The sequence below is a fragment of the Dicentrarchus labrax genome, unplaced genomic scaffold (assembly GCF_905237075.1).
Source record: "Dicentrarchus labrax unplaced genomic scaffold, dlabrax2021, whole genome shotgun sequence".
NCBI classification, from domain to species: domain Eukaryota; kingdom Metazoa; phylum Chordata; class Actinopteri; family Moronidae; genus Dicentrarchus; species Dicentrarchus labrax.
The window spans coordinates 25,888,514-25,901,488 of NW_026136715.1; the positions used below are offsets into that span (position 1 = coordinate 25,888,514).

Consider the following 12,975-nt stretch of genomic DNA (forward strand, 5'->3'; position numbering starts at 1 on the left):
ATTTATGCTTAGTCTATGTTTGTACATTGAGAGCAATGTAAAACCAGAGTCAGATTCGGTGTGGTGAGCAAGCAATCTCACCACCCTAGCCAGTTAATCTTAGATGATCAGTTATTCTGATTTGCAATCCACGGCCTGGGAAGCCCTGGTCTCTGAAGCTGCACTCAGGCAAAGCAGTGCTCTAAACTAAATACTAAAGTCTGCATGTTATTGCGAGCATACATAGTGATATATATATATATATGTTCTACGGTGGACAGTCAAATTACACATATCATATTCTTTTTATTTTTAAGTAAGTTAGTTTAGTAGTTATTTTTTTGGCCTTTTATTGCCTTTATTCAATAGTCACAGCTCAAGATAGACAGGAAAGGGGGACAGAGAGAGGGGATGACACGCAGCAAAGGGCTGCAGGTCGGATTCGAACCCTGGGCCGCTGCAGCAACTCTGTACATGGGTCGCCAGCTGTACTGACTGAGCCAACCGGGTGCCCACGTATCATATTCTTGAATCTTCTGTAAAATCTCACAATCACAGGTCAGATTGATGGCAGGCTACCATCTCAATTATCTTTAACCTTTGAAGGTAAAGCCAGGAAAAACTCAGTGAACTTGGACCAGGTGAATATGGTGGGATACAACCAGACTGTACCATCCTCTGCTCGGCCCCAACGGGTCTTTAGATTTAATCTAAACTAGAGCACAACAAAGCTGCAGCCTTCCTTTCATATCACTGTACCTGATCCTTACACAGGATCTCTGGTATGTTTGCCCTCCTATCACTGAATGAATAGTAAAAATACTGCAGGGATCAGTGAAATAAGAATACAAATACAAGCCTGACTTATACAAAGCATACAAGCCAAGGCAGGTTTAAGTGATAACAATGCAATGGTGCAATTTTTCCTTTCCCCTATAAAACCATATCAACACCTGGCACACTTGAATAAACTTCAACAAACATGGACACATTGGCCTCTTTCACACACACACACATACACATACACATGCATTTACATATATATAAGTTTTGGTACCTGTTGCGGTGCGGCAGGGTCACTGTGTAGAGCTGTTCAGTTGGAAGGAGGTTTCCACACCGGAGACTGGACGGCAGCATTACAGATGTAATACTGACCACAGCCTCCCAGTCCTCTGTGGACTACACACATACACACATACACACACACACACACACACACACACACACACACACACACACACACACACACACACACACACACACACGCACACACACACGCACACACAGAAGGCTTAGTTCAAAAGACCTTCAGTTAGCTCTTCAATCTTTTAGGTCATGGTCACACACCTCAGGTTCGTAACGGATCATGATGTCATACTCCATGGCGTAGGGAATGTTGTCGATAGTGAACACCAGGCCGGCACCATCTTTGACGCGGGCAAAACCAGGTCCGGTCCACGACACCATGTGGCTGGGAGTGTGCTCTCTATGAACTGTCCTCACATCGGGCTGAGAGACAGATTACCAAAGAAGAAAAATAATTTTCTTTTTGAACTATTAAAACTTCTACTTCATACCATACTTAAACAATTTCTGTTTCCCTTTACTTTCCACTTTCTTCAGGTATGTGTGCTCTGTATTGGAGGCCTCTGGAATGCAAATTGCTAATTATGCACAAACTTCCTACAGTTATTGTGTTCACGTTGTGCAGTTTTTCAGTTATTATTGTTATGCATTAAAAATAATATGAACTAGCCATAAAATATGTAAGGGGTTGTCAGTTTAGTCTATGATAGAAAAGGGACCCCTTAAGGAAGAAGTTGGGGACCACTGATTTAGGAGAAGATGGGCCTAAACAGGTCAATCTCCGCACCTTCAAAAGTAACAGCTTCACAGCTGCCTCGACATCAGAACAGTTTCTTCATCACTGGCATTATTTCCAAAACCAGGCAATGAAAATTGTAAATAATTATACTTTTCCTTTTAAGAATGTGGCACAGAAATTCTTTTGAATTTTTATCCTTAGTCATAATGTCACACCAACGCGATTACAGTTATGGTCTCCATTAGGATTCACATCCTTTGGGTCTCTGGACTATTATCCCTACACTGCTACATATTCACAGGTCTTTTTTTTCAGCTTGACTAGTTTGAAATGACTGAATTAACTTGACAGCCAAGCATTTAATTAGGTTAAGCAGCTTCAAACAAGTGGTGCATACAGCACATGACCACAAACCTGTAAACATTTGAAATATTGGGTTATTTCACCTCGTCAGGCCCCAAACTGTCCTTATAATGAGACAAATCCAAAACTGAAAACCATGTTACACAAAGGCCATAACCTGTGATGAGGCATATTTTAGGGATCACAAGCCAAAAATGTTGGGAACCACTTATGTTTCTTGTCCAGTGGCCGGCTGAGTTTACTATTTTGCCTGCAAATAAGACATAAGTGAGAACACTTATTTCCAAAACAGTGGAACTGTACTGGAACTGGAAGTGTTCTCACTCCACTAAATGAAATTAGTGAATCAATTGAAGCAAATATCCTACTGTTTGTTGAAGCTGACGGATACGTCTCAGTGCTGCCCGATGTTGCTGCGAATTGGTAATGCGACGGTGACGCCGATGCCTCCTCAGCTGGTTGCTCAGGTGCTGGACACAGTCAGTCTCTGCCTGTGGACGAACTTTGCCCTGAGAGGAGAGAGGAGGAGGAGGAGGAGGAGGAGGAGAGGATTCTTGCTTGTGTTCGATCACACATAGAACGTTTTATAGCAACCCTTCCCACAACCTACAAGGGTTCATCCTGCACAGCTTTCTCTTTCCAAAAGTGAAGATGACAAAACAGAGTGGAAAAAGCCGTGCTGTGCTAAAACTGCCGAAGCGTGACAGAAAGAATCAAAGAATGTGAAGCTGAGAGTGTGTTTTTCTCTGTGTGTGTTGTACATGTTAGTAAGTGTGTGTACTGCGCGGCAATAATTAGTTGTGACAGGCTGGTATCTGTGCTACTGTCTGGTGTTTTTATGGGTCACTTCAGCTGTGGAGTTTGGATTCTGCACCGAAATGCAGGACTTTGTATCCTGCATATACATGCATGTACACTCAATTTCCATCCCTAAAAACAATAGCGTCCTTTGTCAAAGACACACCTCCTCTGGCTTGGTGTCTTGCACTGTTGCCTTTTTTACTCAAAACATCCTGAAGTCAATACTTGCCTTTTTTTCCACATTCCTGGAGCAGTGATGTTGCAAGCACGGGGTGTCTGAGCTTGCCCGAAGGGCTGAATGGGGAGGTGGAGGGGGCAAGGGGTCTCCTTAGTGTGGAGAGGACAGGAGGGCCGCGAAGGAGACAGACTGAGACAGTCAAGAATGTAAAGAGGGCGACAGACAGAGATGAAGGATAGACAAGTAGATGTAGAGTAGAGAGGAGACTGATAGGTGGGTAAGATGACAGCAGGAACAGGTCTGTCTCCTTGTTGTAACAGGTTGGATGGGGGGGGCTTAAAGGGAATATTAATAGAATTTAAGGTGGGTTTTAAGTAAATAACCTTCACTGGTTTAACAGGTAAGACATTTTTTGAGCATTATTTTGTATATACCTGTTAACTGTTAGAAAATGTTGTGTGATACGATTCGAAATAAGTGAGAGAAACATGGGCTCATTTCTGAGAGTGGTAAATATCTTAGGGAGGCAAGGGGAAAAGACGTTATATAAGGTTCTTCATTCAGTACAGCTGTAAAATTAAAACGAATGGGGCTCACCCGCATCCGGCACTGTTCATTTCAGACTCAGTGTATGGGTCATATGGCAATGATCAGTTCGAATAGGCCATCATTTAAAAACTGTCTAGATTTATTAATGAAAACAACATCACATGAGACAATGTTAGCGGACAGAAGCAAGAAACATGAGAATTATAAAGGAATATGGAATACATCTGAAGGGAATTAATTGAATCGATCTGTAAAGTTAATTCAATGATGTTTGTGTTAGCCTTTGGGTTAAATGTATAAAATGATAGATGTGGACAAAGTAATTGCAGTGTGGGTTAATGAATTGTAATCCAGATACATCAGCGTGTCCATAATGGAAACATTTAAAATATTATATAATATAAGAGAACAAAAGGAAAGAGCCTTCGTAGCTGAATGGTTACACCCAGTGTAACTTTATAACCACATAACCGCAAACTCCAGAGTTCGATTATGGCCTGGGAACTGTGTTGCATGTCATACCCCCTCTCTCATGCTATATGATTGTGATTTGTGATCACGGTTTTATATTTAAACTAAAACAACAAAAACAGCAATGCTTTAGTTGCCTGTTTTAGTGGTAGCTATAGGTACAGCATAGGGACGAGGGATGATAATGAAACTTATCTTCATCGCTACTGCAGCTAAAGTCAGCCAAACAAGCCCACCCTTTCAAATCCCCACACAAAGACAACCTTGATGGAGTCAGAATAACATGAAATCTCCTTCTGTTACAGTCATAATATTATCCTAGACTGCTCCGTGTGTGCGATATACAGAAGATAGACATAAGAAGATGTTTATTATTTGTACAGAGCTATTTTGTCCATGATCTCTGTGTTTACTTCCTGAGGAAAAAGGCTGGACCATACAGTGTTTTAGAGATTAACACTGCAGCACAGACTTACAGAAAAACAGGCTTTTAAATCAAAGACGCTACCAGCTGATTTGAGGCACACTCCACTTCATGAATGACTTACAGGGAATAAATAGTTCAACATTTTGGAAAATACGCTTATTCGCTGTGATGATCGGAGTTAGATCAGAGGATCGATACCACTCTCACGTTGTCTGTTAAATATGAAGGTAGAGCCAGGAGACAGTTAGCTTAGTATAAAGACTGGAAGCAAAAGGAGCTAGCAAGTAAATGTAGCAGCGTGCTCACCGGCAGTGCAGAGTCACCAGGGGAGTGTCCCGTGGCATCTTCAGCCTCATATTTGTAGTAGTCCAGTGGAGCACAGAAATACCCAGGCTGAACCTCTGAACACTGCCGACCAATCAGATGCCTCCTGCAGTCACACTGGCCGTTCTCCATCATGCACCTTGCAGTAAAAAAACAAAGACAAACTTTAAGCTTATGACTCACCTTCCCCTCCTCTTCTTTCTTTTTTGCTCTCTTTGTGCTCTTCACTCAGGAACAGACTGAGTGATTCACAGGCTTACTTCATGATGAATAAACCATTCTTAGGAAGCATATGTTTAAAGATAGAGACATATAACAAAAACAAACAAACAAAAATCTATACCTGTTGTTGAAGGCTCCACCAAAGTCACAGTCACATGGTCTGCAGCCGGCCAGATCGTTACTGAGCCCCCAGTATTCAGGCTACAGGGGTACAGGGAGATACACCTCAAAACCAGGATGCACAGTGACATGTCTAACATGTTGTTTTGACAACCTGCACTGTGTTTGAAACTCTGGTGTACTTGTACAGCTTATGCGTTTGCTACTATGGAATGCGCTCCTTTATCAGTGCTACCAAGGTACTTATATGCTATTGTTGTCTGATGAAAAGAATCCCTCCACTTCAAAACTGAGTCCCGACTTTGACGGTGTGACACAGTTCAGGTCTGGTCTGGTCAGGTTGTTTTCAATTGTGCAAAAACAGCCTTACTCTTTCTTTCCTTTGGTTTTCTTCTTTAAATATGCTTTATTTACCAATAATAATCATAACTCTATAAGAAGAGCAGCTGTTACTAACCAGACACTGGTTGCAGTAGCGTCCAGTGACATATCTTTTGCAGGAGCAGTCCCCACTGATCTGGTCGCAAGGAGTTCCAATCATGATGATGCCACGAGGGTCACAGTTGCAAGCTGATGGAGACACACACACACAAAAAAGGAAAAGATAGTTATTTACAGATCTTAAATACAGATTATGTGGTTTTATATTCTAAAACATCAGAGATCCTTTTCATCCCTGTTCAAACACGAAGCGTTTTCAGCGGCAGACAAACACACACACATACGTACGCTGACAACCCAGCGGGTCGTTCTGGCTGAGTCCGTAATAACCTTCCTTGCAGTCATCGCAGCGCGTGCCTTTTACGTTAGCTTTGCAGCGACACTGTCCTGCGATCATCCCCATGTCTGGGTCAGTGTGACTGTCGCACACTCCTCCCTCCAATGATCCCACTGGGTCGCAGTCACAGGCTAGAGTTCAGAGGTCAGATGGAGACCGAGACAGTTTATTTGTTTATATTTATTTCAAACATGTAAAAGAGAAAAGGACAAAAAAACAAGACAAAATTATGTTAAATTGAAATGAAGAATAACCCTATGCCTTCAATCAATAAATCTTCATAAACAAAATAAAAAACAAAATAAATCTTCAATTTTCATTGTAGCTCTTCATCATTCTTATACTGTACCTCTGGAACATATATATATATATTTTTATCTTCTTGAACTGAATAATAATTGTGATTTGCTTGCAACTCTTTAGGTAGTAAAGGGGGAAAAGAATGCAGGATGGGGAAACTTTAATAGAAAGAGAAGAAGAGAACAATGTGCCTGCACGAAAACAAATGATCTCAACCCACTAGCAGATTTTCTCCAAATGTTTCATGGAAAGAATTTTTTTATACCCAATACTGGACTTATTTAGATTGTACGTCACGGCTGGACTTTTTTTTTTTAAACAAACCCAAACACACAAGTAACTCACCAACACAAACCCGTGGGTCCCTGGTATCCCTAATAGGGTCTTGGTAGTAGAAAGGTTTGCACATCTCACAGTTGCGTCCCATGGTGTTGTGCAGACAGTCATCACACACTCCTCCGCTGATGTTGGCAGTGGCAAAATACACCGCCATGTCAAAGTGGCATTGGCTTGAGTGGCCGTTACAGTTACACTCTGGAGCAAGAAATACAACAAATAAACACTAATACGTACTTCAATGTTACCTGTGTGCAACAACTCTCATACATATGTGTATGTGTGTGTGTGTATGTGTCTTCCCACCTCTGCAGGTGTGTGGGTTCTCCGCCTCTGCTGGTCTCCATGGCAGGTCATTGTGGAAATCTCTGCAGCGCTCGCAGTTCAGGCCCTCTGTATTATGTTTGCATACACAGCGACCGTGGATCTAATCACAAAATGATAAGCAGAAAGGTTAGTAAAACTGAAGTCTCTGTTGATGATTACAGATTACAGGATTGTGGGAAAAATTATTTTGTACCAAAATGGGGCTTTCATCTGTCAAGCAGAAATAATGTGGGTAATGTGCATTTGTGTCCCAGTACCACTGAAAATGGGACACATTTTTCTAATATATGTTTGGTATTTTAATAAGTCGTAAGGCATTGGTTACTTCTTGAAGTCTCTCCCCTGACATGCTACTAATTGCTCTTGTGTGCACACTTTACCTCATCACCCATTAATAAAAAATTACGTTTTTTTTGTTTCTCTTAATTTTGAAAAGAACTGTAGACGGCAGAGGAAGTAAAACTGTCTTTGTCCTGACTTCTGTATGTAATATAAACTTCTGTCTGAAAATAAAGATTGTTTTCTAGCTCACCATGCCGTTCTCCCGGATGTCGACCCCCGGCACTGGAGCGCATTCTGAGGCGTGTCCGTAACAGAAACAGCTCCCTCTAACCACCAGCTCGTAGATGGCGTAGTAATACTTCTGCAGGACATCAAAGCGGCGGTCCAACAGGTCGTCTCCCAGAGTGTTGAGCTTGGTGAAGTTGATACGCAGGTTGGTGATACGCAGAAGTTCTGTAAAGGAGAACGACAGATTCATTAGGTTTGATTTGTGCAATATCCCATTTCATGATAAAGCTGACATTTCATTTGCATGCAACCATTTTGGACTGGTGTTGAGGAATATAGGAGCTTATAGCTTATAGCCTTTATTCTTTCTGTTGTTCATACTTCTGGAAGCAGTATTTCGTTTCAACTTATCGTATTATCTCAATGCGGAAAGTTAGCCTTTCCTTTACTGTCTTATATTCCAAAACTCAATGAATAATTCTTAAGTAATGTAACAAGAGGAGGGTGTGAAGCAGTGTGCAGTAGTTCAATTCAGACGGCAGAGATGTAAAAACCTTGGGCTTTTATCTGCAGCAGAAGACTATGTACTGTCCTAAATCTCAGTGCCTGAAATAACATAATAACATTTACTTTAAAATACCTTGAATGCATGCAATCCAGTTTTTGTCTCACTAATTTCAAGGGGAAATTAGTAAGAGGCACACTGTGTTGACAATTGTTCATATTCAGAGTTAAATGTCGTCACTGACCTTGAATGTCCAAGCTGTATGGGTCTTTCACATGAATGGCAGGATCCAATACTTTATAAATGACCTTGAATACAAGAAAATAATTTTTCAGATGCAGAAAGAGAGACATTCAGACTAGGGATGTGAATCCCCACCACTGAGGCCGATTCGATACACATCTCGATACGCTGCCAGCGATACGATACAATAATGATACAGTGGAGCCCCCTGCCGATACGATGCGATACGATTCACCTCTGTTCACGATGCGATGCGATTCATTAATGATTTGACAACGATTTGACTTTATACAATGCTATTCGGTTCGATACGATCCATGATGCGATTCAAATCGATTCAACACAATACAAAGAATTTACAAGCCCACATCTGGTTTCTAATGTATTTGATACGTGATTGTTTTCTATAAAGCAAACCAATAAATCCAACTTAAAAATAAGATGCAATTCAAGAGGATTGTTTTATTCCTAATAAACACTTAATCATAAACAAAAAATATTTTTTTCATTACATGTGTTTTTAATCTCATTCTCTACTTATACAATACTAAATGTATTGTATTCGGGCAATTTCTTTTTGGCCTCTTAATAAAAAAATAAAAAAAACTCAGGTCCTTTTACTAATAGTGTTCTCTGTCTGTAATTTCACAATGTTTTACAAAACACTTATAAAGCTTCCCAACATCAACAATGTGCATTGTGCAAATAACTTCATCATAGTGCAATGCCCATACTACTGCCTGCCAGACTGATGTGCTTGAGCTGACACTTTTCTAGTTGGCACGCAAAGAAAGATACATTGCGCATTTAGCTGGCAGTTGTATCCGATGCACACTGAAGCTACCGGTGCACTCGCATCGCAAACGTCCGTCTCGGACCACCGATTCAAATCGGTGAATCTCTCCATCCCTAATCCAGACAGTTCTGAGCTGGAACAAAAACTTGTTGTTGAAGCTTCAGTTAATAAGTTGATGAATAAAACAGTTATAACACTAACTGCTCTTTGCAGTGGGTGCATTTTTGGTTTTGGTCTTTTTGTGGGATTTGTTTGGAATATTGCTAGCCTCTAAACTGTCTCTCAGTGTATCACTTCTCAGCTATTATTGCTCCCAACAACTCTTCTACTTCTTACCTCTCCATGAGTGGAGGGTTCGATGTCGGAGTAGCGTTCATCGCAGATGATGTCGTTGATGTGGTGCAGGCCGTTGGCGGGGATGCCTGGAAAGGTCTTGGTACAGTTTGATGCAAAGTAGCGGTAGGGGCGCCATGTGCGTCCGAAATCAGCCGAACGTTCGATGATCATAGCTGCAGGTCGGAAAGTCTGAGGAGAAAAATAGGGAAAGAAAATTCAGTCTCTCATACGCACAATGCTCCTTGTTTTCTGGTATAATGTGGTGATTTTTCTTTCTGAAACAGCACATGGGGATTATAGTATGGCCTTTTATTTTATGTATGAATATAATACGGGGCAATCAGTAAGTTAGACTTATTTATCTGAACCTTTTGTTTCGTGTTTGCTGTACCAACAGCAGAAGGATGGATTCATTACAGATGGAATGTAGCGATCTAATTTCCGAGCGTACACAACAAACACACACCGAGACAAGTGTGCACCCTGACATGATTAAGCGCATACAGTATAGTCAACAGAGGTCTGCAAGCACACACGTACACACTGGCTCCCACATGTAACAAAAAGTGTACATACCTTGAACTTCATGATGAGGTGTGTGAAGTGGAATTCGGCCTCCAGGTTCAGTCTGATGCTGACATTCTCCTGTCCTGTGGAGGAAATAACTGTCACTCATGTCAACGCAACGGATGTACAAGTCTCATCTCCTATAGTAACTGTCTGACTGAGTGACCCTTTGTCTTTCCTTGAAGAAATATCAGTGTTTTCTGATATTATTAATTGATTGATATTTATGATTACTTACAGTATAAGGGTACTTTTTCTCTTTTTCTTATATCACTGCATCTCAACAGAATTCTTGATTATTTGGATATAGACTATATATGTATAAGTTTGTTACCATCAGGACCTATCTCTCAACAACACAAGAAGAAGAACAAACATATTCCTCACACTTTTGCTCTCATACATGGTGAATATCACAATGTACCTGTGTACTGTTGTAGAGTAAATATACGGAACAAATGCACACACACCGTTGACAGACTGCCACCAGGTGTTGTCTTCATTTCTGTCCATGAGGTAGATCACGTTTTCAATGCGATGGCTGTTTTTGTGGTGGTACGGGTCGTAGCGATGCCTGGAGTTACACTCAAAACATTTGTCTGATTCCTGTCGAGGCAGAAAACACACATTTACTCTTAGGTTGGTACCAAAAAACACCTGTGGGTGTTACATTACATGGTAAACAACACCTTAAGTGCATACTGTGAAATGGATCAATTGATAAGGTCTGCACAGGCTGTGTCTTGTTGTACATGTTGTACAGTGTCAGTCAAGCCCCTATGAAAGAGCTGTTTCCTCGGATTGGGGCTTTCATCTGTCATGCAGACATAATGTGGGTAATGTGCCAGTACCACTGAAAATGGGACAAAAGCCAAGAGGAACTGGATTGTGGCTCAAGTGGGTCAAAAGATTTAAAAGGAAAAATGGTAGATGGGAGAGAAATAAGGAGTAAAATTTGGGAGGAGAGGCATTTGAGAGGAACAACGACAGTGGGAGAGACGGAGGCAGGTGTGAGGATCAGGAGAAACATGAACATGTGTACCAAATGGCCATCCAATATTTCAAGGGATCATCAAAGTCAACAGCCTTCATCGAATCGGGACCACGAATGTCTAAACAAAGTTTGTAAGTAATGATGGTGCTATATTAAAGGTCTGAGGATATCGTTATTTCAATGCATCCGAGGGGACATTGAATACCAAATGTACATAAAGGCAATCCATTCACAGTTTTTCTCGATTGCTAAGACACACTTAATAAAACTGGGATCCACTTGACCTTCATCACCCTCTTAGCACAGGTGAAGTCCTCTCTTTCAAGTGTGTTAACACTTTTTCATTGGTTTCACACATTTTTCACACCCAACAGTTAAAACAGATCTCAGAGAAAGAACTAAAAGAATGCAGTACAACAGCTGTCCCATAATGAATGTCTGGGTGCTTATTGTAGGTACAGTTCAAGGGCATGGAAAAACCTGCCTGTTAGGATGCTCGAAAAATGTATCCACCATTTTACAGCCACTTTAGTTACAATGTAACCTTTTAAGAACAAGTCTTTTTGGTCCAGTGTGCCTTGCATGACATTGCTGTAATTACATTATCTGGCCACTATGTCAAATTGGCTTCATAGCCCAGCGCTCTTCCTAGGGGCTTGGGCTAGAGTGGACAACCTTAAATAGGATCTCAGCAGACAACAGTAAATTGTAAAAGGATAAAAGCAACAACGTAACAAAATATCAAAGTGGGTACCCAGAAGGCGTACAGACTAATATAATTATTCCATCTGCAGCATCAATGATAAAGACGAGGATTATGAGAGAGAGGCAAAAAGGGGACAGCGAGCAGGTGACATAAACGGAAGGAGAGGGTGAACGAAGAATGAAGGGAAAACTGCTGGTGAAAAGCTGACGTTGTTGAGGCAGAGGGTGGAGAAAGAGAAGGAAGAGCGTGAAGTCAGAGGGCATGGGAAAGATACAAGAATGTGGGGACCAAGGCCAAGAGCGAGGGCTTGAATGAGGGAGTGCACTTGAAAAGTTAGAAAAGGGTGGCTAGAGAAAGGAAGGTGCAGGTGAGAGAAGCAGTGGAGAGGGGTCTCAAACAGCACAGCAGGGGGGAGGGACAAAGAAGGGGGCCGGCAGAGAGCAATGGAGACGGTGAGAGAGGGCAAAAGGGGGTGCATTTGAGAGGGGGCCATGAAAAGGGGAGGAGGGAGGGGGAAAGGGGGCTAAAGAGGGAGATGAGGGTGAGTTAGAGAAACAATGGATTCCAGGGCAGCGTTTCTTAATTAGGTTGTCGTCAAGGGTGATTAAGCTGCTAACAACAACATGGCTGTTAAAGAGACTCGGCTGAGAATTGAAAAGGAATGCCTAAAGCGTGCTGGAAGTGATGTGTGCCTTTGGATGTGTGGGGACGTGCGTGACCACATGTGCACACACGCCCACTTGTGCATGTGTGCGTGGATGTGAGTGTGTGTTTCATTCATGCATGCGAGCCTTCTTCACATACCCTCCCTAATCCCAGCATAAATTGCCAAAAACCCTTAAATCAGACCCCGGCTGCTGAAAAGGGCATTCCTGTCTGCACGGTAGCCGATCCATCCTAACGCAATGTGCCATCACCAGAGAGTCCTTCTGGAACAGCACTGAGTATTTGCTGCAGCTTCACAGCGTTTACAGGAATTAAAGTCAGCGAGTGAGGAAAGCATTATTTTTTTTAAAGGTGTTTAACATTTGTTCATTTAGTTTTTTCACGGTTTTGGTGTAAAGTAAAATAACAGTCTGATTCCTATTCATCTTCTCTTTTAAGAACACTGTAAGGCTTCAGTTGGTGCTTAGTCTTAACTTGTGTGGCTTTAAGACCCTGCCTCCCTCCCCTGAGCTCTTATTTATCTCCCATTAGTCAAGGCTGGTCAGCTCAACTATAAGGCTTTCTGCTCCAACAATATACTGATGTAAGGCTGATGTTGATTTGAAAACGTCTTTGTTGCACAACGATGGTGGCTTTAAAAAAAACCCACCTC

General features: G+C 41.7%; 1 protein-coding gene across 2 annotated transcripts in view; it reads right to left on the minus strand.

Moving 5' to 3' along the window:
* Window positions 1-12,975, minus strand: part of lamb2l (laminin, beta 2-like) — a 57,119-nt gene that overhangs the window by 14,273 nt on the left and 29,871 nt on the right. For both annotated transcript variants that reach the window (XM_051425325.1, XM_051425327.1), the window contains exons 4-17: window positions 10,428-10,563; window positions 9,967-10,040; window positions 9,391-9,579; window positions 8,260-8,323; window positions 7,533-7,735; window positions 6,980-7,100; window positions 6,683-6,871; window positions 5,989-6,168; window positions 5,717-5,829; window positions 5,261-5,340; window positions 4,900-5,056; window positions 2,536-2,676; window positions 1,327-1,488; window positions 1,037-1,158 (exon numbers count right to left, since the gene is read on the minus strand). In XM_051425325.1, coding sequence (XP_051281285.1) covers window positions 1,037-1,158; window positions 1,327-1,488; window positions 2,536-2,676; window positions 4,900-5,056; window positions 5,261-5,340; window positions 5,717-5,829; window positions 5,989-6,168; window positions 6,683-6,871; window positions 6,980-7,100; window positions 7,533-7,735; window positions 8,260-8,323; window positions 9,391-9,579; window positions 9,967-10,040; window positions 10,428-10,563 — 1,931 coding nt within the window. The remainder of the gene's footprint in view (window positions 1-1,036; window positions 1,159-1,326; window positions 1,489-2,535; window positions 2,677-4,899; window positions 5,057-5,260; window positions 5,341-5,716; window positions 5,830-5,988; window positions 6,169-6,682; window positions 6,872-6,979; window positions 7,101-7,532; window positions 7,736-8,259; window positions 8,324-9,390; window positions 9,580-9,966; window positions 10,041-10,427; window positions 10,564-12,975) is intronic.